The 26,519-nt window shown below is 35.6% G+C and overlaps 1 protein-coding gene across 1 annotated transcript in view; it reads left to right on the forward strand.

Annotated features, from left to right (window-relative positions):
- The first annotated feature begins 413 nt into the window (after positions 1-413).
- LOC150093087 (protein FAM50 homolog) overlaps positions 414-26,519 on the forward strand; it is a 62,547-nt gene continuing 36,441 nt past the window's right edge. Inside the window, exons 1-3 of the mRNA XM_090413346.1 lie at positions 414-488; positions 13,343-13,565; positions 22,593-22,718. Coding sequence (XP_090269472.1) covers positions 487-488; positions 13,343-13,565; positions 22,593-22,718 — 351 coding nt within the window. The 5' untranslated portion in view covers positions 414-486. The remainder of the gene's footprint in view (positions 489-13,342; positions 13,566-22,592; positions 22,719-26,519) is intronic.

Below are 26,519 nucleotides of genomic sequence, written 5' to 3' on the forward strand. Positions count from 1 at the left end.
ACCGGTCGAAGAAAGGCTTAGAAAAATTCATCCAGTCGGCTACTAAACTTGAGCCTAAGTCTATCTTCGTGCGGCCTTATTAGTGAGGTACCCAGGCCCTTAATTTTTTTTAATATTATTATTATTATTGTTATTATTATTCGCATCCTGCAAGGCATTTATTTTTGTAGGCCTTGCAACTTCTTTCGTCTATATGAAAATAATAATACCAATACTGTTACTGAAGGTGAATTAGTCGATCTCATACGAAGGTTGCACTCCTGGAAACTATGGTTTTTCATCCCGCGTACAGACAAATCGACCTTCAGAACACCAGCAATTTACAGACAAAAAAATAGCTTTGTTGGTCATAATGGGCGGTAGATGGCGGTGATGGTAGTAATGTCATGGTAGGAGTATTAAGGGTTAGTCGAGAAACTGAAATGTAGTTAGCAAGTTAGAGTAGCGTGTTCTCCCGCAATGAGTCCTTAGACTCCTGGAAGTGTCATGTAATAATAATAATACTGTAATAAAGTTCTTGATGATTTCTTTTGAAACATTTTTGTTTCCTTTTTCTCATTAATTTTTCACTTATTTTTCGAAGATCTTATACGTTCGAAAGTTATTCTTGTAAGACAGGTGTCGCGTTGGCTTGTGATGATTGCTTGTTTAGGAAGCGTTGGAATTGATAATTTTCGATGAATGTAAATTTTTCATAATGATTGATTAAGATTTTCCTTGAAGTAAATCTAAACACAAACTAGGTATCGATTACGAAGTTCATATTATTAGAAAAGTATGTACTATTGTTTTACGATAAAAATGTTCTGGGCGTTTGGTATGATAATGTTAATTGAAAATATTCTAACATTAACATCTTGTCATTTGGAAAAATGCTTGATTTGGATACCCTAAAATCTGATAACACTGGGAAATTAAGTCGATTCAATTATAGAGATGTATCAATCTTACAGTATAATGCAGTGTGAAATAGTTCAGTCTCTTTTATTTGGTTACAGATGGTCTCCCGTTATTAAATGTAGAAAGTAAATTCGTTATTATTATGGTTAAGTACACTTTTTTTTTTTTTTTTTTAGTAAAGTACCAGTGAAGTTTGATTTTGGCTGATTTGTAGAAATCGTCTTCTTTCCTTGTGTCTCACAAATGCTGGCCTCTGCATGACTAATGTAATGTTTATCCCCAAATTCTAAGCGGTAACAGTCAGGTAGTGACGTCTCCTTATCTGTGAAAACAAGAGAGGAAGCAGATGTATGCCATTCATCGCTAATTCTCTGTTTTCAGCACTGTCCTATTGAAGTTCTTTAGACATATCATCAAACAGTATGGGTGCAAAATTGGAACTATAGTGCTGAAGATATCTATGTGCTTTATTACAGAAAGTGAACTGGTAGTAGTTTGGTTGCGCATACTACAGTCAAATGATCGACTCACGTTCGGTACTGCCATGAAAACTAAGGAAAACTGCATTCCATAACTTTTATATTGCAATCTTGGCTAAGATTTTTTTAACGATTTCTTTCTTTTTTTTTTTAATTATTATTATTATTATTATTACTCCTGCCTATTCCCTCCCAGTGGCTTTATAAAATTAATTACAAAAATATCAGCACCGATAATCATTATCCAATCTGTTTGAAGGAAACTGGAGACATTTTCAACCAATAACCATTGTGTTCAAATGAAACTAGGGCATGGACATTTCTGAAAGTCCTTAGGTAATTTTTGTTGCTTGTCACTTCTTTTCTTATTTTAAGCCTGAAGTAGCTTGAAATAAAGTTCCATTTTGGTCTTTAGTGCATAGTTTTCTGTATTATTTAACCCTAAGTCTTCCTAAGGCATTATATTAAATTAAAGACACCAAGAAGTATATTCTTGTTGAGTCCTTTATGCAATTGTATGCAAGCACTGTATAGCATATTGCTATGGAAATTGCATTTTCATCTATAGCGTTAGACTGCCCAAAGAAAGACTCTGAGTTCGATTTGATATCAACTAGAGGAACTTTTTTCTAAACCTTTCTTTGACCAGTTCCCAAGTTAGTCACTGGCGTGGGTAAGCTTTCTTTTTTCTCCAGGAAAAACTTGAGTTTTTTTCCCCATAAACTCAAGAAAATCGACTATAGAACCCACATTATTTCAGACTATAATATATTGCATTAGGGACTATGTGGCAGTGGCACTTGTCTGCCTCTCTTCGTAAAATTCCATTTGAAATTAGTAATAATGGTTTTGTGAAGGGTAGATCACATCTCAGTAAATTGCTCGTGTTTTATAATACAGTGATGGCTGAATTGGATAAGGGTAATGGATTTGCAGTGATACTGCTGGACTTTGCAAAGGCCTTTGACAGGATACCACATGGAATCATCATCAGTAAACTGTAGCACATGAGGATGGATGTATAGGGTTGGTGAGATGGATAGGAGGGTGGTTGATAGAGAGTAGTTTATTCAGGGGTAGAGTCCAAAAGAAGGCCTGTGATGAGTGGTGTGCCACAGGGTTCTGTTCTTGGACCACTGCTATTTAATTTGTTTGTTAATCATATCATATATAGGAAAGGATCTGAGAGGAAGAGTTCAGTTATTTGCCAATGATTCAAAGTTGGGTAGATCAACAGTTAATACACATAATGTCAAAATTTTGCAGAATGATTTGGATAGATTGGCAGACTGGGCTAATGAGAATGGATGTCAGTTTAATGTGGCAAAGTGTAAGGTTATGCATTTTGGGGTGAAAAGATTATCAGCAGTATACCACATTGGTGGAACCGTACTCCAGGAAATTGACAAAGCAAGAGACTTGGGAGTGTTAGTGGATAGGGAGTTAAGGTTTAGGTGGGCACATAGCAAAGTGGCTAAAGCAGTTCATCAGATCACTTGGTTACTGAAGAATGCAGAGACAAGCAGGTTATTGTTCTTCTTCATCGAGCCTTGATAAGAGCCCATCTTGACTACTGGGCACCAGGGTTTCTTGGTGATGCAGAGGAGGTAGAGAGGATCCAAAGGTAAGTGACCAAGGCTTAGCATGTCTATGAAATGAACTTTACAAAAACAAGTTGAAGATTTTTGGGTTACTGAAACTGGTTGATAGGTGGAAAATGGGTGATATGATTGAGACATTCAAATTACTGAGGGGTTTTTACAAGATTAATTCAGAAGAAATTTTTCAGAACAGGTGTAGTGGTGGGAGAACTAGAGGCCATCTATGGAAACTGAGCAAGAGTGTAGTTAGTAAGGTGTTAGAACTATGTTTTTTACTTGGAGAGTGGAATAAGCTGCCAGAGTCTGTTGTGGGTGCCATGACTGTGAATGAGTTCAAAGCAAAGTATGATAGATACTGTGCAAATGCCAAATAGTTCTTGACGTCATGTTTAGGGCCTCCCTCAGTGAGTCTAAGGACTCCTTGGAGTTGCCCATAATAATAATAATCTTGAGCCAGCTATCTTTGATTGGCTGTAGTGAAGTTTGACTCCCCTTAGGTTCCAAAAGCTTGCCTACTCCCTATGAGGAATAAAAAGCACTTTGATTTATTTTTATTTTTATAAATCAAAAAATATCAACTAATGCCTTTTATTCCCCCTTATAGGGAGTATCAAGGCCTTTTTTTTAACCTTATCTAACTTTTGGAGAAGACTGAGTGGGCAATTCAATCTCCACTGGTAGCCAGTCAGAGATAGCTGGCCAAAAACTATCACTAATTATAAGTGACAGCCGATGAAGAGACGAGCAAACAAGGGCTTCCATCTCTTGGTACCTAATCCTAATAGGATATGATACTGCCTGAAATAATGTGAGTTCTATGGTCAATTTTCTTCAGTTTACGGAAACCCCCCTGAGTTTCTGGAAGAAAAAAATCTACTTGCTCATACCAGAGATACCAACAATCCAGTCAAAGATAGGCTTAGAAAAAGTTTCTCCAGTCAACAACTACACTTTAACTTAAGTCTATCTTCGGGCAGCCTAGCACAGCGGATGCAAGCCCCGATCTACACAGTCCTCTTTTATTTTTATTTATTTATTTTTTTTAGTGGAACTGTGACCTGTTTATTTTAGTGTGTGTACTCCTCTTCATTGCCATAATCTGTTGCATTTGCTCTCGTAATACCTGTGATGTGTCTCCTAATTTAAGATTCTTATCCATCATCATATCAGGTCCTTTGCGCTTTCTGCTTCCTTCTGTACTTTTCCACTAATTTGGAGAGACCTGTATTTCAATATTCTAGAATTCAAAGAGCTTTTATAAGAACATTTTTCTTCTGAATGTGAGTTAGTGTCTCATATGGAGGTGGAAGGTTTTTTTTCCCCTCCTTGGGTTTTTCATCCTGCATAATGGGCAAACTGGCCAGCAGAACACATGCACTTTACAGACATAAATATACTGCCCTCATAGCCTTAGTTGCTTCATCGTTAATTTCAAACAACAACCACCTCAGATGGATACACAGCATCCTTGTCTTCCTAATTTTAAAAATCTTGTAACATTGAATTGGTAGCACCACTCACATAAATGATTTATTCAAATCCTCCTAGAGTGCTGTACTTTCACTCCTGATAGTTTTTCTTATCTGCAAATAAATGTATATATCCTTATTTAAGGCACTCCTAATATCATTAATGCTTTGCTTTAACTATCTGGCCAGTCGAACAAATTTTTCCTTAATTAATACTGTACCAGTTCAGGTTTCTTTTTTCTAGATCTTTAATTATCTGGTCTCTCCATCTTTTCTGTGATCATCTTCTTGGTCTCTTCCCATCAAATTTCATTTCATACATTCTTCTTGATATTTTTTCTAAATTCTTTCTCATTAGATATCCAAAACATTTCAAGCAAGAGTTCATAATAATTTCTTCAACACTTTTTAGTCCACATTTCTTATGCTATCTTTCCTTGTTTTCAACATTGTCCTTAAACTTTCATTCCAATTGCTTATAACTTTTGTTAATCAAAAGTTTGCACTTTGGTGTGACTTCACTCTCCTCAAGTAGACTGCTTACATTGGTAAAAAAAAGTTTGCCCCAGCAAAATCCTATTCATTATCTTCTAGGCCAAACTTCCATCACTAGAAAGTATACTTCTCAGATAATTGAAATTTTCACTACTCTTCAAATCTTGCTCATTGTCTAACACCATTAACTTTTACTCTTCTACTGTGATTTAAAACCATGCTCTCACTCTTCCTGCTATTAATATCTAACCCATAATTCTGGGTCACGCTGTTCCATCTGTCCAGTTTTTTCTGTAATTCTACTGAATGTGCCCAAATCACCACATCATCTTCAAGCACAGCTGTTTCTCCTTTCTTGTCATTAACCATATCCAGGACACTGTTCATCACCATAATGAACAGCAATGGAGATATGACACTTCTTTGTTACAGTCCATTTTTAAGTGTACACCACTTTGAATTTATTTATACATATTTTAATTTAATATATCTATTCTTTATCATAACTATTTCTTTTTTTTTCTATGCTTATTTTTTCCAAACACCTTTCCAGACTTTTTCCTGTTAAGCCCAATCAAAGGCTTTTTCCAAATCAAAAATGCCATAAACAATCCAAATTCTCAGTCTGTCCATCATTTCTTTTACAGCAAAAAACAGATCAACAGTTGATCACCCTTTCTAAAGCCAAACTGCTTTTCCTCTATTTTATTTTATTCTTGTTACTGCTATCTTTCATAAATTTTTGCACAGTGACACGATAATAGTATTCCTCTATAGTTACTGCACCCTCTTCTTGAACCTGCTTTATATATTGAAACACTAATCTCCTTTGTCCAGTCATCAGGTATCACCTTCTTTCTCCATATCGGTCTATATAGATGTCACATAACCATTTCAGTTCCGTACAACCAGAAGCTGTGATCAGTTCAATCGGCGAACCATCTATTCCAGGAGATTTTCCATTCTTTAACTTCCTTAATGTTTCTTCAACCTCTTCTAGACTTATTTATTATCTCTCTCTCTCTGTCATCACTGAATTCATTTCACTATGGCTTTCATCTTTATTTAACAGATTTCTAAAATAACATTACCACATCATCTTATTTTCTCTTCCAGCAGTTACAAGACAATGACATTATCTTGTGATTGCTGATATCATTAATATATATATAAATTAAACCAGCAGTTTTTCAAACTGTGGGTCATGACTCATTAGTGGGCTGTGAAATCAGTTCAGTGGGTCCAACTTTCTTTTTTTTTTTCAATGAAATAGAAAATATCAGAATGTATTTCGTACATTTTGCCGATTTAACACATTCAGTTCACGCTAGTGGTGTCACATCCCACATTTCTCTTCAAGAGGGAACTCACTTATAGTATATTGTATCACTTCTGCATTTAACAGGCACATACAGAGTTTTTTTTTTAATAATATATACAGCATGCTAGTTTTAATGTTTTCAATTAAATTTTAATTGGAAAATTGTCTTATTGATAATGTATATTGTCTGTAGTAGGGAGTTCTTTATCATTATGCAGACCTGGGTTATTTTCATTCCAGATATCTCCAGTTTGCACTAATTATCACTATGTATAGTACATACACTGCTCAAAACAATTAGAAGATATTTAGGTTTTCTTGTAAATTATAAAGTTATAAAAATAATTTACAAATAAGAAATTTATTTTAAAATATTCTTAATATACAACAGTGTAGAACACTCAACTACAAAATCATGTTAAGACTTGTCGAAATGATTGCTTCAAAAGGTCAAAATTGCTCTCACAGAAGAGTGGGGAAATATCCCCCAAGAACTGTTTGATCATCTTATCTGGTCCATGCAATCAAGATGTACTGCTGTTTTGGCTGTTAATGGAGACCACACGCCCTATTAAAAATTAACCAAAGCATTTTTGTCTATTCTTGTTGTTATTCTTGTTAAAATTATTTCACACTAAAATGTATAATTTGTTAAATTTGTAATAAATATTGATTATTTGAACAATATCTCATCAATTACACCCTATCCATAAGTAAGAAATATTTATTCATGTATAATGTACCCAATAGTTATAATTATCATATTATAATTATTATAATTATCATTATAATTATCCAACAGAAACTAAAATATCCCCTAATTGTTTTGAGCAGTGTAGATGCTGTGTGCATATTATTTAGTGGTATGATAAGCTACTTGTTTTTCTTGTATGTGAAGTATGGTGTGTCTGTTGGGGAAGATGTATTTATTACTATACAAGGACATTTTCATTTGTCTTCCAAAAGAATAGTTGTAGTGAGCAAAATTGTTTATTCCTACGAATAAAATGGAATCCATGTTTTATGGTAAGCCCACTTGTGCATTAAATATTGCATGATAAGTTGATAGTCAAACTAGAGTTAATGAGGTTGGATATTAGACTAGGACTGGATTGAAGATTAGCTGTCTGATAGGTATCAACAAGTTGTGTATGGGGGAGAGCAATATCCCAGAAGAGAAAAGTCACTAGTGGTGCCTCAGGGTTCTCTTTTAGGGCCATTGATGTTTAACCAGTATGTTAATAATATTGGGGAAGATTTGAATGGGGATATATAGCTGTTTTCAGATGATGCAAAGTTGGGACAAATTATGAGGAGTAGAGCTGATGTTGTGGCCTTACAAGAAGACTTAAATAAACTGAGTGAATGGGCACGAGAGTGGGGATGATAGTTCAACGTTGTGAAATGTAAGGTTTTAAAATTTAGAAAGCAAAGATGGGATATAGAATTTACTCTTGGTGGCGGAGGAAATAAGAGATTTTGGGGTGATGGTGGATAAGGATCTAAAATTTAGAGGACACGTTGCCAAACTTTTGAGGACAACACAATGAATTCTGGGAACGATGCAGAGGACACTGACTTGTAGAAGTAAAGATATTCCTGTTTCATTGTATAAGGCTCTGATTAGGCCACACATGGGCTACTGTGCACAGATTTGGTCACCTGGTTTTCAAAAGGATGAAGAGATGTTGAAAGGGTCCAGAGGCAACTGACTAAGGTAGTTTCTGATCTCTGGAATGTTGAATATGTTGAGAATGATGAATAAGGGGTTGTTATAGGATCAACGTTGAAGAGGTTTTAAAGAAAACAGTGGGGGAGAACCAGAAGTCATCCCTGGAAGCTGTATAAGGAGGATGTGAACAGGTGAGTGAGAAGGAGGTTTTTTGCAGGTAGAGTTGTGAATGATTGGAATGCCTTGCCTGAGAAGGTAGTGTCTACAGAGAATTTGAGTAAGTTTAAGGTGTGGTATGATGAGCTGTGTGTATAACAAAAGGACGTCCTAGATGAGTCCTAGGGTAATAAAAATGAATAAAACATTTCCTAATTCCTGTTTTTGTCATTTCAGTTTTTCTTTTTTAATGTTGTATTTAAATGTTAACAAAATTCATGTTTGATGTTAACAAAACAGCTATAAAATCTAAAATGTATTTTTTATTGTGGGTCATGGTCAGAAAAGTTTGAAAATCATTGCATTAAACAACAATGGATTATTGTGTGTTGTCTATTAGACAGCTGAGCTGCTATCTAAACAGCTATCTGGCACCTTTACAAAATACTGCTACATGGTTGCAGGGATAGTTATCCTTTAATTGGAAAGACAAGATTTGAATCATATCTGGGATGTGATGAATCTGTATAAGGTTTTTCCAGCTAAAGGTGAGTTGTAGTCCTGTAAAGAGTTGCAAGAGTCTTTTTTTTCTTTCCTATAAACTTGGGCAGTATAGCAGATGGAACATGGTTGTCTAATGGCCATGATTGTGTGTGTGTGTGAATGTAAATTGAAAGGAGGATGTGTGGAAAAAGAGTGAGAGAACTCCTTCATTAGACATTGAAGGAATGAACACTAAGTTGAGGAGGATAAATGAAGATGTTAAGATGATGGAGAGGTTGGCTAGTATGAAAAGAATGAGAATGTAAGAGAATGGCCTCAGAGAGCAAGGGAGAGAGAGGAGAGAGAGATTGGGAGAAATGGGAACATTGAAATCGCAAAAAAAAGTTGAGAGAGTGTAGAAGCAAGGCATCAGAGAGTAAGGTGAGAGAATGGGAGAGACAGTGGAAGAGAGGAAATTGCAAAAAGTCAAGAGAGTGTGAAAGCAAGGAATAGAGGGATGAGAGGGAAAGTGGGAGAGAGAGAGAGAGAGATTGGAAGCTGCAAGAGTTGGTGATCCCAGTAGAGAAGGATGAATGAATCTATTCAGAGTATCATGTATGGAGATTCAGTGATTTGGGGGTGTGCAGAGTAGAAGTGCTAGAAGAGTGCTTGCCTGGTGGAATGATAGAATGTGGCTATCGGTGAGGAGGGGTGAAAATGTGGAGGAGATAATAGTAGTGTTTGGGACAAGTGACCTGAGAAGGCAGGAATCATGTAGTGCAAGACGAGGTTGATGTTAGAGATAATGCAGTAGAAATGTGTCTGAGGAAAGATAGTGAGTGTTGCCCCAGTATGATAATGTGGAGTGGAGGAGAAGAGCTGTAATAATGAATGAGATGATAGTGAGAATGTGTAGGAAAAGAGGTCTGGAATATGCAGATGTGTGGAGTATGTTTCAGGACAGAAGAGAGTTATAAGAGATGGATTATATTTGAATGCAGAGTGGGTGAGGGCACAGGCATTTGGAGAGACTTGTTTTCTGGGGAAGTGAGTTTATCGGGGTAGGGAAACTAGAGCTGCACAGATGGAATGTAACAGGGATGGCCTCACAGAGATAGTGGCTTGGGAAATGAGAGGGTGTACACTATATTACAGCTCCAGGTGAAGTATGAGGGGAGTAATTTGTTGAAAGATTTTTCACTTGGTTATACTATAAATTAAAGATGCCAAGAAATTATATTATTGGTTCATCCTTTATCTAAGTGTAAGCAAACAAAGTTTGCATGTGAAGTAACTTCATGACTGGGCTACTTGCATATAGAGGCTAATGACTTCACATCAAATACCTTAGTATCCCATAATATAAAGCACATATTCTTACGGACAAGTATAATGCTATGCATTGTGGAAACGGCTACTACCCAGACCGGTTTCGACCTTTATCGAGGTCTCATCAGTGGGAGTCAGATCCAGAACTGATACCAAGGTTGAAATAATGCAGAAGTCATATTTCCATATACAAGTAGTCAAAAGATTTCCTTAAGGATATAGGGATCATTGCTTTTCAATCTTTATGTCAATGATATTGTCAGAGGACTACAGGAAGATATTCAGTTGTTTGTAGATAATGTGAAGCTTGGGAGGGTTATTAGTAAAGTACTGATGTTTTGGCTCTTCAAGAAGATTTGAATAGGCTGGAAAGGTGGATAAACAAATTGTGGATGTCAGTTTAATGAAATTAAATGTAAGATTTTAAAATTTGGGATCCACAGATAGGATATTTATTACTCACATGGTTGGGTTATACTGGAAGAAATGAAGGTGGCAAGTGATCTCAGGGTGATTGTTGATAGAGATTTGAAGTTCTGAGGACATATTGCAATGGTTGTGAAGACGTCCCAGGGAATTGCTGCAGTGTTGAGGAGGACATTGACCACAAAAGATAAGTGTAATGGTCCCATTGTATAAAGTTCTGATCAGACCACATCTGGATTTCTGTGCTCAGATCTTGTCACTGGGATTTGAAGTAGATGAAGTAACCTAGGAGAGGGTGCAGAGACAGATAACAAAAATAATATCAGGGCTCTACAATGTTGATTATGAGGACAGACTGAGGGCATGCAGACTGCTGAGTTTGTTGGATAGAACAGTGCTTCCCAAACTGTGGGCCCTGGCCCCCTTGGAGCCGCAACTTTTGTTGAGGGGCGGGGGACTGTGAAATAATGAAAACAAATTTAAAATGTTTTAAGACTAGTTCTTTTTTTTTTTAATCTTAAAAGAAACGTATTTAATTTTTATTTATTATTTCTTTTTTGTTATTTTTTATATTGTAATGGAAAAAATCACATATTGGTGTTGGTTCACAAATTTTGCTTCCTGCATATTTCGGCGCTTAATGAATATTAGTAAATATATGCTTATTCATATAAGTTTCATTTCAAAGGTATTGATAAGAAGCACAAAAAAGCTTACAAACACAAAATCTTGAATATAAATTGTATTGAATATAAATACAATAAATATTATAATAATATGTGTCTGTATTACATTTTTTTTTGTTGGGGGCCCGTGAAATATTTTAATTTTTCCAAAGGGGACCTTTACATAAGTTTGGGAAGCACTGGGATAGAAGACAAAGGGGGGAGGGATATGACTGAGACATTTAAGCTATTGAAGGGTTATTATTGTGTTAAAAATAAGGAGATTTTTCATATGGTAGAATGAGGGGGAAGGAGCAGGGACAAGGGGCCATTCCTTGAAGTTGCAAAAGGGAGTGGTGAATAAAAGAGTAAGAAGTAATTTTTTTGCATGGAGAGTGGTAGGAGCATGGAATACATGCTTCTACCACTGAGCCTGAGAGGGTGGTGAACACACAGACAGTGGATGAGTTTAAGGAGTGGTATGATAGACTTTGTGTTGACCTCCCATGATGAGTCTTGTGACTCTATGAAGGTCAGGAAATAATAATAGCTATTTTTTTTCCCCATCTCACAAAATTTATTTGGTCAACAGAATGGAAGCACTTAATTATTATTATCATCATCATGTGACACCTCTAACGAGTACAAAGATTCATCATGGGCAGGGAGGGGAGTGGAAAGAAGGGCACACTACTCCATTATACAACTCACGATCTCCTCTATTTAATCCTCCAACTACTCAGTTGCACTACTACTATCAATACACAATGCCATCTACCATCCATCTCCACCAGTATTATTTTTTGTCTGTAAATTTGCCTGTATGCAGATGAAAATCCCAAATTTCCAGGAGGAAATACCCTACTACATGCATATGAGATCAGCTAGCTACCCTAAATTGAGAAAGCCTATATAAAGATTCCTCCCATCATGATGAGAATCAAAAGACTTTTCTGATTGTTCTGTTGCATGTCCTGTCATTCTTCCAATTGCTCTGTAGAGGCTTAAGAGGCATATTTGGCTGAGTTGGCTGAGTGGTTCACGTATCTGCTCTCCAGCCAAAAGGCTATGGGGGGTCGAATCCCGCTGTGGGCATGGATGTTTGTAATTTTCTGTGAAAGTACTAGTGGTGGTGCTGGTGGGCGGTAGATGGCATTGGTGTAGTTGCGGTTCATTGTAGTTGGTGAATTGAGTGGTGAAGACAGTGAGTTGTAGACTAGGTGCCCTCCCTTGATTAATAATAATAATAATATTACACTGTATGAAATTAGCTGAAATGTAAGAGTTGTGTGATAACTAGATTTGATAATCTGGAGAGGTTTACACATAATCATGGATTGTGACAATGAAGTATCTCCATTACTGTCCATTGTTGTGATGAATAGCCATAGATACTGTTCGAAAAGCAAAAAGAGCTGTATACGCAAATGATGTGGTGATTCAGTCACATTCATTAGAAGGAGTCACAGATGAAATGGACAAATGGAACAGTGACGGTTTTATATTAATAATAAGAAGAGTCAGAGAAAATGTACAAAGTAATGATGTCAGACTTAGTGGACAAGTCTTGAAGAGGTGAAAATTTCAGCTTCTCGATATCCCCTAACCTGTTTTCCGTGTAGATTTCTTGTGATGATCGTATTGGTCAATCCTTCTCTTAGAGCATGACTTAAGAAATTCATTTTTCTCTTCTCAGTCTTTTAGTAAGTTTCGTTTTTGGTTTGCTCTTTCAAATACTTGTTGGTTTATAGCCTTTTCTGTCCAGCTAATCTGCATTACTCTTCTTAGTAATCATATCTCCACATCCATCAGTCTCTTTCTTTTTTTCTTTTTTTTTCCCATTTCTTTTCCAATAGTCCATGTTTCTGAGGTATACATTAATGTGGAATATACTTAGAAAGTCACCAGTTGTATTCTTGTATTATGTTAAGAAATGCTGGTTGGCTCTTTGCATTCTTTTTTTATTTCTTATTCATATTTTTCATCATAAGGAGACTTTCCAGATATACAAATCTGTACTTATTTTATGGGATAGCCTTCTAAGATTATGTTTAGATTTTCATTCATCACTTTATCTAGGATTATGTTTCTGTGTGTTTATCTCTAGTCCAAATTTATCACAGTTCTCTGTTTATTTATTAATTATACTTTGCATGTCCTCTTCATTCTCACTGATTAATGCTGTATCATCTGTATATCTTATGTTACTTATGTTTCTTCCACCAATTAGATACTTCTTTGTGTTTTGTTTTCTTGTTTGATCTTTTCCAGGAAGCTCTCAAACAACAGTGGTGATAATACACATTCTATTATTTTTAATAATATTTTTTTTTTCTTTCTTTACAGGAAAATGGCACTCTATAAAGGTGCAGCAAGTGAGGCTGGAAGAGCCTTGCAATTAAAAAAGAAGCGTGAAAAGGCCCTTGAAGAATTGGAACACCGGAAACGGAAAATTGAAGAAGAAATGAAATTATCTAACATCGAAAATAAATTTGCCACTCATTATGATGCTGTAGAGCAGCAGTTAAAGTCTAGCACAATAGGTTTAGTTACTCTTGATGAAATGAAGGTAAGAATTAATATTTAGAATATTTATTGCACTATGATAGATTATTGTTATAGCACTTTGCCAGATAATGATTTTCTGTCTACCCTGTTAATAAAAGTTGGACAGAAGTCCATAACTTTATTCCATTTGTTGGAAGACTTAAAAAAAGTTGCATTGCTAGATAAAGTGTAATCTGTTTTATTATCTGAGAGGGGATTCTACTTTTTGCATGCAAGTAACAGTGACACAGAAGTGACCCCCCTCACATATACCTAGTCATTGATTATCTGACAGAAATATTTCTGCAAAATGGACATTTTCATCTATTTGGAGCCATCTCAAGCATGTTCAACATATTTTGACCTGGAGCAGTTAATTTGGAGACACCACCATGAACCTCACAAGTTATGCAAAACACCTAGCATATATATTTGCATAGAAACTTCTAAATATGCAGATATTTAAGTACGGTCTAGTATCTTAAAATAGAAAAAGAATGTATAAGAGATTTAACTTTTCAAACAACCCTCATAAACACAAAGTTATGAGGGTTTTTTGAAAAGTTTGGTAAAAAAATAAGTTAAACACATTTTTTTTGGAAAAAATCACCTTTATTTCTTAACATAGTCTCCAAGGTCTACACATTTGGTCCGATGAGTTTCCAATTTTTTCATCGCATCTAAAAAGTAGGATTTGTCAAATTGTGCAAAATAGTCATTGACAGCCTTGATGACATCCTCGTTCGAAGAAAATTTTTTCCCACTGAGCCAAATTTTTAAGTTTGGGAACAAGAAAAAAGTCACACCGGGTCAAGTCCAGAGAATACGACAGATGTGAAACCAATTCGAACCTCAATTCGTGATTTTGCCATTGTGATGGCTGATGTGTGAGACGGTGCATTGTCTTGATGAAAGAGCACTTTTTTGTGCGCCAATCTTGGCCATTTTTTCTTTAGTTCTTCTTTTAAACAGTCCAACAATGATGCATAATAGTCTCCTGTTATTGTCTTATCCTTTTCCAAATAGTCTATCATGATAATTCCTTGGGAATCCCAAAAAACAGTGGCCATCCCACTCCCAGCTGACAAAATGGTCTTTGTTTTTTTTTCCAGTACTCTTTCACCAGGCATTGTCAAATGTTTTGACTGCTGCTTGGACTCAGGTGTGTAGTGCTGGATCCATGTTTTGTCTACAGTCACTAATCGATGCAAAAAAATCCTGCGAATTGCGATTAAACATTGCCAAACACTGTGTTGAAATGTCTTTTCGTATGCGTTTTTGATCGACAGTCAACAATCATGGCACACAGCTTTTTCATGTGCAATTTTTCATGCAGGATATTATACACCCATTCATTTGAGATGCCTACAATCTCAGCAATTTCATGCACTTTCACTCGGCGGTCTTCCATAATGATACTCTGGATGTTGTCAATCATATCCTTCGTAGTGATCTCAGGTAGGCATCCAGAGTGTGCTTCATCTTCGATCGACTTACAACCATGTTCAAACTCATTTATGCAAAAATAAATAGTCTTTAATGCTGGTGCAGAGTTCCCATGAACTGCATCTAACTCAGCTTTGATCTGCATGGCCGTTAACTTCTTCAAATAAAAGTATTTTATCACTGCATGAAACTTGTTTTTCTCCATTTTTATGAAAAATGCAAAACACAGTCATTTTAAATGTTTGCCAAACGAGAACCATGCATCGCATGTGGCTAAAATTTTGCTCGGAGTCATGAAAAAGATGATATGTGTCAACACTGGTATGAATGAACGAACTGTGTTGCCATCTATTGGAAATTTTCCAAACTTTTCAAACAACCCTCTTATATGTTATATGTAGTCATTTTTTAAAAATCTCTCAGCTCTTGGGTCAAGATAAAATGAGATAATGAATATGTGATCTTTCATTGATGCCCACTCATACCAAATGCCTGCATGAGCACCCATCATCATACTGCATAAAAATACAGGATCATACGAACCACTTACCAAATTAGTGTCTCTTTATAACTTTCAAAAAAGAATTATGTATCAGACAAATTCTTTCATTATTAATGGTTCCAAAAATTGATTGTATGTACAAAAAATTAATTAAAATATGTAGATAGCAATTGAGAGATAATAAAGTGTATTTCAAGATGAATTCACTTAAATTATGTTATTTCATATATAGGCTTTAAAGGATTACCATGATTGCTGCCATTTGCTAGGTTATACAGGATCCCTGGTCTTTTTACATTCTGTGGAACATAGAATTGACTGGGATATGACTGTTATCATTTTTAAATCAAAGGTCAGACCCTAGAGACTTTTTTTTTCCCCAGGTGGCTGTATGGGCCTAAGTTAAAATATGACGATCTTATTTTCATTCAAAAGTTGAGTTCAGTGAAATTATTATTATTATTATTATTATTATTATTATTATTTAGGCCTCCAAGGAGTCAAAAGACTCATCACAGAAGTTCCTTCCTAGGAAACACAAGTCTATCAAGACTCATCATGGGAGATCCCTCCTAGGAAACACAAAGCCTATTATATCACTCCTTAAACTCATTGACCATTCTCGCTCTCACCACTCTATCAGGCAATGCATTCCACGGTTCAACCACCCTCCATGCAAAGAAACCACTCCTCACCCTCTTGCTCACAGTTTCCTTTCGTAACTTCCAGGGATGGTCCCTTTTCATCACTCCTTCCTGTTGTTCAACCAAGCGAAAGAACTCCCCAGTGTCAACCCCCATACCAGATGCTGTTAAGAGGCAGTTACAAAGTCTCAATCATATCACCTCTCCTTCTTCTATCCACCAAACTCTGCAGTCCACATTCCCTCAGCTGATCCTCATAACTAACATTGTACAGTCCTGAAACCATCTTTGTTATCCACCTTTGTACCCTTTCCATAATTTTCCCCCTTCCAATCCTGGGGACCAAATCTGAGAATAATAGTCTAAGTGTGGTCTGATACAACAGAATGATAACTCTTTTATCTCTGCAGGTCAGCGTTCTTCTCATTATTGCACCAATCCTCTGTGTTACCTTCACCATTTTTGCAATATGTTCCCTGAATTTCAGGTTTCTATCAATCATCAAACCCCAGATCTCTTGTCTCCCCTACTTCCTCCACTATAGCTCCTCCAATAGAGTATGCAGCACCCCATCGATGTGTCCCAAACCTCAAGACCTTACATTTTACTACATTAAACCGATAACCCGATTCATTTGCCCATTGTCTAGCTTATTCAAATCCCCTTGCAGGGCTACCACATCTGCACTATTACTAATAACTATTCCCAGCTTCGCATCATCTGCAAACAACCTTTTCAGTTGTTTAGAGTTCTTTTGAGGCTACAAGGTTGCAGATTTTCTCCAGCCACTTAATATTCCCCTGCAATCCACTGACAATGTCATTGATATGAAGATTAAACAATATAGGTCCCAGTACTGAGCCCTGTGGACCCCACTTGTAATCCTCTACCTCCTTGAAACTGCCCCACCATACACAACTCTCTGATACTTATTGGACAGCCAATCCTGAATCCAGTTGACCAACCTGACATCCAAACCCATGTGCTGCAACTTAAATATCAGCTTATCATGTGGCACCCTGTCAGATGCCTTCGCTAAATCCAAGAAAATGGCAGTGTATGCCTTTCCCTTATCTACTGCTCTTGTAACTTTATTGTAAAAGGCTAGTATATTTGTACTAAAATATTCTATTTTTACTAAAAGAAGAGCACCCCTTCACAAATCCATGCTGACTCTAACAGATAACATTATCCTCATCTGCCCAATGTTGTATACGATCCCTAACTAATTTCTCCAATATCTTAACAACTACTGATGACACGCAAACTGGCCTTTCAGGGCTGTACAATGTTAGTTATGAGGATCGGCTGAGGAAATGTGGACTGCAGAGTTTGGTGGATAGAAGAAGGAGAGGTGATATGATTGAGACTTTGTAACTGCCTCTTAACAGCATCTGGTATGAGGGTTGACACTGGGGAGTTCTTTCGCTTGGTTGAACAGCAGGAAGGAGTGATGACAAGGGGCCATCCCTAGAAGTTACGAAAGGAAACTGTGAGCAAGAGGATGAGGAGTGGTTTCTTTGCATGAAGGGTGGTTGAACTGTGGAATGCATTGCCTGATAGAGTGGTGAGAGTGAGAATGATCAATTAGTTTAAGGAGTGGTGTGATAGGCTTTGTGTCCCAGTTGCCTCAGACTTGCACTACGTGCAGGTGCAAACTTGACTTACTTGTCTGTTTGCTTACTTGGGAAATAGGATTAAAACCAAGTTTATATAAAATTACTCGGTATCTTTAATGCATAATATACCCAAGTTAAAAAAACTTTCTACAGGATATATATATATATATATATCCTGGCTCTGTACTTCACATTTTCTTTCAGATTTTGCTTTTCGGTTTCTAAGGTTTGTTTTTATTTTCAAACTCTTTTACTCTCTCTCTTTTTTTTTTTTTTTAATAATATTTGTATATCATGGTAGACTAAGTTTCAGTTCCTTTCTGCTGAACGTTTTGAGTATTCCAATCAATTTTTTTTTTTTTTGGGGGGGGGGAAGGATACTTGTTTTTATGAAATAGGAAATAACTACCATCTCATGCTCAACATGTGGTGATAGTTAATTCCTGTTTCATATTCCTTGTATGCTGTTGTGTCTTGACCATTCTGAAAACATCATTATCAAGAATAACATAATAAGACTTCTTATTTCTCTTATGTTTCCTCAAGTTAATTTATGTTCAATGTTGGAACATATAGCTCTTTTATGCTCAGATATTAAAAGTGTTTCTCAGTTGCGTAGCTAGGGGGGGGGGGCGGTCCGCTTTGGGTAGCACTTTGAACCTTACCCTATACATCGGTTTGACTTTTTATAGTATTTTTGGTGTGTATTGAGAGGGGTGGCAAAAGCTATAGCAATGCTGCTGGTGCTGCTCACTGTATCTTGCATACATTGTGAAGTATGAATTTTGAATGTAAAAATATTTATGTAGTTATTGTAACCAAACACCATTCAGGTTTATAACCTTTATTTCTAATTTTTTTTTTTTTTTCATTGTTATTTCTAAAAATCTCTAGAAATTGTTCTGAATCTTAGATTAAACTTCAGACAGTTGAATCCTTAAATAATTTCATTACTACATGGCATTCATGCTTTAACCTGAGAAAAAAGTGCTACCTGTTGTGAAAAATAAACTTGCAAAGATGCTCTGAAAAACATCAGTTAATGATGAAGCATATCTACCAAAACAAAGGAGAGTAATATGCTGCACTGCACTACTTTTGGTTGTTGTTTCTTCCACCCACACACACACACCTTTTGAGTTGTTTAGAGTTCTGTTGAGGCTACATGGTAAGTTGCAGATTTTCTTCAGCCACTTAATATTTCTTGCATCTGAGATGAGATTCAGACATATTCTTTCTCTTTATAGCCTTTTATCATGCTTAGTGCAGGGTCTGCTATGATTATGCGACAGTGGGAAACCCCAACTGACTTTTTGCAGAGTCTGGCATTGTGGAGAGGGAACAGTTTTTATATCTGTAGATGTGTATGTCCATGGGGCCTGGTTTGCCTGTTCTGGGGAGGTGAAAAAATCCCCTACCTCTATATGAGACCAGCTAATACATCTTTAATTGAAAGAGACCAGATAAAGGTTCCTCACATCCTGGACAGGAATCGAATCCAGATCTTTCTGACCAAAGGACTTCGTCTATACCAACTAAGCTACTGAGGCTCTGAGATGAGATTAAAACATGGAACTTCAAATGGCTTTCATCACTCTATCAAGTATGCTACAGAAAAGTTCTTCACTTTGTACCACACAGCTCTTTTAAGATAGTTACAACGATGAACCAGTTCATCATGAAGTATTGTTCTTTTGACAATATATTAATCAGTTGTTCATAATTACAGGGCTTTATTTTTCACTTTCATTGGAATGATAGTGCATAGCCTAAAAACTTAAGTAAAACAACAAAAAAAAAGTACAGCTGACTCTCATCATAGCTAATACCATTACATCAAATTCACTCATCATAACAAACTACTAAAAATTCTGTTGAATTTTTAGTAGTTTGTAAGCTCTGTAGGCACAAAAAAAAATTCATTATAGGAACTATCTACTAAGACAACTACTCCCAAGGTCTATATGAGTTCTCTGTAATGAGAATCAAGTCAACTGTAAATAAAAGTGAATAATGAGAAAAAAATACAGAAAGAAGTCAAGCTGTGAGTGTTGACTGTGCACAAGCCAAGATACACTAACCACTCAGCAAATTGTGGGTGAATAAATCTCAACAGTCTGCTCATTGCACTACTATAATTATAGCCGACCTGATTTGCTGAGTGGTTAGTGTATCTGCTCTCCAGCCAAAAGGCTGCAGGTTTGAATTCCGCCATGGGCATGGATGTTTGTGATTGTCTGTGAAAATACTAGTGGTGGTGGTGGGCAATAGATGGCATTGGTGTAGATGATGTGGTTTGCTGTAGTTGGTGGATTAAGTGGTGGAGACGCAGAGTTTTAAAGTAGGGACCCTCCCTCAGTGAGTCTTTGGACTCCCTGGAGGTTTCCATAATAATAATAATAATAATAAGATCCAATTCCAAGGAAGCACCATATATTATCTTTCATGATGGTATACTAGGCCCAAGTTGCTGACAACATTGGCATTGCAAAATATAGTTTTTTTTGATATGACATGACACTGTTTTTGATAATTGTTTCATTTGTGTTAATTAATATTAATTTCATTAGCATTTGATAATCATTAAAGTCATAATTACATGCCAGCTTAATTGAATGTGTTGGATATGCCATACATGTCTGGAAATGCAGCTGAGTTTTTTAAATCTCTCTCTCTCAGGTAAATAAGTAAATATTATGATTGACTCTTTTCACAGGAACATTCATGCTTCATTTTGTTTCTTGCAAATATTTGGTTTCAACATTCTTGTTTTGTACTCCCCAGATTAATGGTTACAAAAGATTTTAGGTTTAGTAAGGAATGAATTAAACATGAGTCTAATGACTCAAGTATTTCTCTCTATCACAGGAATAACTTTGGGGATACAATATAAGAATTATAAAGTGCACTCACACATGTAGCCTGTAAGTCTAAAGTCCTATGAGAGTGCTATCATTGTATGTTCTAAGATAGGTTGTTGGGCAAGACATCTAAGAATTAGTTTTCCATATCTTAGAGAGTTTCATACCATCATATGTATTGAGAATTGAGATTAGAATTGCGTTAGTTTTTAAGATCTGCTGCTGATTCAAAAAAAAAAAAAAAAAAAGAGAAAGTCTCTTGATTCTTATTAAAATCAGAAACTGATTTTAATAAGAATCAGTTGGCTGCTTTCAGAGGTGCACTGTAACCAAGTATATAAATAATATTTGCACGGGGGGGGGGGGGTGAAAGAGCTGAAAAGGAGAGCCAAGCCTTAGTGACTTAGTGGCAAAATCTGAATAGAATGTTAATTAATTCAGCCACCAAAAGTCTCAACTTAAAACCATTATTATACCTATGGCACAATATGGAGCCGAGACATGGAGACTCAATCAGAAAGAAACAAAGAAAATCAGAGCATTCAAAATAAAATACTCGAGAAAAATAAATAAGATTCACTGGTTAGAACACAAAACAAATGGACAAGTCAAACATGAATAAACTATAGAGAAGATATCATTGCTGTAATTCCTAAACAGCAGTTAAGATAGTTTGGACACCTCCAGAGAATGTTTTATCAGAGATTACCAAATATAGTCTTAAATGGAATCATTGACAGAAGATGATCAAGAGGTAGACCAAAGAGAACTTGGCTACAGTCTTTGAAGGAAATGTCACAATATTGAGCTTCAGAGAGAGAGAGAGATGACAGAAATGGCCAGAGATAGAGCCAGATGGCAAAGATTTCATAGGGGGACTCAATCTGTCATCTGACGAATGAGAAAGAAGAAGATTAAATAAACTTCCCCAGGTCCTTATTCACAGAACACAGGACATTTTGTTTTCATCATTCAAGGCACTTTAGTAACTGAATTCACTTTCTATGTGAAGTCTCAGCAGACTTCATTGAAGAAACAATTAGAATCATAGCAACTGTTTCAAATCATTTTCAGACCGAGAAGCTTTTTAATGACTGATTTTTGTTACACAGAAAATCATAAATATTAGAGCCATCCTATTTTATTGCTCACTAAAATAAAACCTTACTGAAACCATTTCTGTTTGAACTAGAAAACAGCAATATTTCAACTGAATAAAATCCTGAATAAATATTTTTTACCATCAAAACATTGACTTTTGGACTCTTCTGATGTTAAAATAATCAGCAAAACTGTGAATAACATTGAAATGTGAATTGTGGTCTCGTCTCTTCCAGTCTTCTGCTGCCTAAAGACATTTAACTATTCTCTGGTGTCCATTATTTGTAGTTAAAATAACTGTAAATAACAAACATCAGAGTGATCAATTTTTGAACTCTTTCATTGTTAAATAATAATTTAATGTTCAATTAATCGGTTAAACTGAAACAATTGATACTAGAAGTAGATTTTTCCAATGTTAGATAGTTGTTCACCATTCACATAATCGATAAAACCACATACTTTTAGATGTCAGGTGTGTGTGTGTGGGGGGGGGGGAGTTCAGATTACTAATAAAGCTACAAGTATTGCAAATCAGAACCTTTGATTTTTATGTGTTAAGTCAGAGTTTGAAAAAGTCAGATATTAGGAGATCAGGCGCACTATATAATGGGAAACAATAATGCAATTCCCCTTCAGGATTATATATATATATATTTTTTTTCATTATAGTTACTGAAGGCTCTCTTATGTGACTGTTCTTCCATGAAAGAATGTTTTGAAAAGTATGAAAAGTACAGCAACTTGTGATTGTTTTGTTTTGGGATTTCTATTTCAGTAGATTAAAAATATTTAGTTGAATGCAAGTAAATGACTCCATAAATTCTCATCAGTTTATATGTATTTTTACTGCTATTCTATCTTTATGCATATTAGGCCAAACAAGAAGATGTTATAAAAGAAAGAGAGCGACAGCTAGCACAGAAACAACATGAAAAAGAGCTTCAAAGGCAGAGAGAAATTCAAGAAAAGCGAGAAGCCAAAGAAAGACAACAAAGACAGGTGATGTTTAAATTTATTTTTTAATTTTATAATTTGTTTATTTATTTATTTGTCTTGTTTTGTTGTGGTTTATGTCTTTTTCTGATAATTTCTATGTATATATCCTTTATGCACTTCATACTGTAACTAACCTCAGGAGGAAAAAAAAAAAAAAGTTGCGATCTGGAAGAATTCATGAAGTATATATCTATTCTTTAAAGGTACCTGTGGCATGACTATAAACAATAAATTACATGATAACCACAGATTACATCAGCCAAATCTAAATCGGAATGATTGTCTCTCTCTCTCCCAAAAGTTTGGGAGATTCTTATTTTATGTAACCATCAAAAATAATTTTTAATAATGTTATTTATTAATATTAATTTCTAGCATGCAGCAACAGTTTTTAATTGGTAAACCACCGACTGCTGTGTGTACCTTGTATTTTTGTTTCTTTGATTTGCTTGTTTCTACGCACTGATGATGTACTGTTATTTTCAGTACAAAATATCTGTACTTTCATTTCATTAAAGTTAATTACTGTGTTTATCATATAATTTATTGTTTGAAGTATATATCTATGTTATTAGGCATGTGTGTTGTAGCACTGCATAAATGAAATTAGGTCACTTCACCATTCTATATTACAGTGCTACTCTAATTCACTGGATTGTAATGAAATTTAGTAATTTGAGATCTTCCTCTAAAATTTCTTAAGTCATTTTAATTTTAGTTTAAATTGGAAGTGTTTTAGCATGTAAATTATTTCCAACACTACTAAATATGTTCCAACGATACAGAATCCAATAATTTTTGGTGCCACTTCACTGTTTTGTTGTCATTATAGCCACAGTAATTACATCCCTTGAAAGTTCTTCAAGAAATATACTTTCATTTCTTATATTATTGTCTTCTTTTTTATTATACATCGCATCTTATGAAATCTAGACTCATTGTGGGATTCACACACACTAATAAACATTTATATAATGTCTATCATACTCCTTAATAAGGAATATGATAGAAAAAAGGCAACCTTTTCATTCATTTACCACATTCCAAGCTAAAATTATGTCTTGCCCTTGCTGACCATTCCAAAGAGGAATTCTTTGGAATGAAGAAACAGTAAATTACATTGTTTTGCCCACATTTGTGATATGTCTATCCAACTTCAACTATCTATCTACCATTGCCACTAAATCATTACCTGCAGTGCAGTTCTGTGGTTGATCATATAGAAGTCAGCATTCAAAGGTACAGGAAGATGGTTTGATGTTTTAAATCAGGTATGAGACAAGGATGCACATTATCTCCACTGTTATTCATCATCAGCATGAATCACATTATGAAAGAAAGTGGCATTAAATTTAATGTCAAAATTGGAGATTTAATCTCATCTATTTACTTTATGTAGATGATGTCATACTCTTAAATAAATCCAGTATATTCTACAGGATTCCTCAACTAAATTGAGTAACTGCTCTTAACAAATTTGACATGAAAATTAGAAATAAAAAGAACATTAAAAATATCAACTGCATCTTGAATGAGAAACATATAGAGCATGATGCTAGGTACAATTTTTAGTGAAGATAGCAAATTAAACATGGAAATTTGTCAAAAAATCCAGACGTAGGAGGAAGAATTCATCATGAAATTAATACCAAAATCACATTTAATTTTAATGGCTTTATAAAATTTTGGGCTAAATTTCATAGCAATTGTCAATATATAAGGGAACCTAAAAAGAACATTTCAATTGAAAGCCTGTGATATGTGCACTATTGGCTGCAGGAGAATGGCTCCATTCTCCTGCATTTTCCAAAGCAGAAGAACTTCTTTTTTTTTTCCCAGTAGGTTTTAAGTTTGCTGAACTTAGCTGAATATTTTACAAATAACATTAAAATTAAATGTGATTCTGGTAATAATTTCATGATAAATATGGAAATAGACAACAGAATAAGCAAAGCTGGTATCATAAGGAGTCAGCTGAATAAATTTATATGGAATAAGATAGAAATTAGTCAAGCTCTAAACTAGTATGAATTTGAGAGCTGTATTAAAAATAAAACTGTTGATCATAAAATAAAGACCTCAGATCTGAGAGTTTGAAAAAAAAAGGGGGCGGGGAATGAAACAGATAGCATCAATGGCAGAATTAGATTAAAAATTAAAGTATTAGGCACTTATTATTATTATATATAAGGTGCCTTCACAGAGTCAAAAGACTCATCGTGGGAGACCCAACATTGACATACTAACCATTATTCATACAATACTCATCATACTTCCCATTAAATTCATTCACAGATGAAGCATTCACAACCACCTATGGCAATGCATTCCACCCATTTACAACCCTCCAAGCAAAAAATCTAGTCCTAACACCCTTGTTAACCACACTCTTACACAATATTCAGAGAATGAGAGATGACCCCTCATTCTCTCCCTTCCTGCACTGGTCTTAAAAAAGTTATCAGTATCAATCCTATAAAACCCTTTTAATAATTTATATGCCTTTATCATACTCCTCTCCTACATCTATCAACTAGTTTTTGAAGCCCACAGACCTTCAATCTATCCTCGTAGGAGACATCCCACAGGCCTGCAACAATTTTCGTAACGTGCCTCTGAATCCTCTCCACTATTTCCACATCACCAAGAAATCCAGGTGACCAGATCTGTGCACAATCCAAATGAGGTCTTATTAATGCCTTATAAAGTGGGACAATCACTTCCTTATCCCTGCTTGTCAGTGTGTTCTTCAGTAACCATGTAATCTGATGTGAAGTTTTGGCAACCTTTGCAATATGCCCTCGAAACTTAAGTTCTCTATCCACAATAACTCTCAAGTTCCTAGCCTCATCAACTTCTTGCAGTTCAGTTCCATTAATATAGTAAACAGCATGTGATCTCATCCTTCTGAAGTGCATCACCTTACACTTGGCCACATTAAACTGGCAGCCATTTAGTTTAGCCCAAACCGTCTGCCTATTTAAGTCATCCTGCAAGATATCCACATCATCTGAATTAACTATCGCTCTTCCCAGTTTTGCATCATCAGCAAATAAGTGGATATCCTTTCAATGTATTCCCAATATCATTGATGTACAAATTAAATAATAGAGGACCAAGCACTGAGCCCTGAGGCACACCACTAGTCACTTGCCTTCTACTGGACTGTGCTCCACCATAAACCACCCTTTGATATATGTCCACTACCCACCCTCTAATCCAAATCACTAGCCTCGGATCCATACCCATTTGCTCCAATTTATGCAATAGAGTTCCTTGCGGAATCTTGTGAAATGACTTTGCAAAGTCCAGCAGGATCACTGAATAAGGATTTCCTTATTCAGTGATCCTGATAAGGATTTCCTTATCCAACTGCATTGTTACTTCATTATAGAAAGTGAGCAAATTGCTAAGGCAAGATCTACCCTTTCCAAAACCATGTTGCCCCTTATAAAGTATCATATTACTGTCCACCCAGTCCTGAATTCTAATTTTTATCAATTTCTCCAGAACCCTAACCACCACTCCCAATATACTGATTGGTCTATAATTTGCTACCTCAGTCCTGGAGCCACCCCTTATGTAGCAGAATAATTTCCCCCTCTTTCCATTCAATTGGGACTTTACCAGAACTGAGGCTTAAATTAAACAGCCAAGTTAGAGGAGGTGCTAATTTTCTTGCACATTCTAGTAACACATGAGCCGATATGCCATCTAATCCAATGGCAGTGTTAGCATTAAGGTTCTGTAATATACTAAGCACTTCAAATTCTTCTGTTACTAGACTCTCATCAGTCAATGACA

Source organism: Typopeltis vanoorti, chromosome 24 (genome assembly GCF_054136105.1).
Source record: "Typopeltis vanoorti isolate ZY-2024b chromosome 24, IOZ_Tvanoo_1.0, whole genome shotgun sequence".
Lineage (NCBI taxonomy): Eukaryota > Metazoa > Arthropoda > Arachnida > Uropygi > Thelyphonidae > Typopeltis > Typopeltis vanoorti.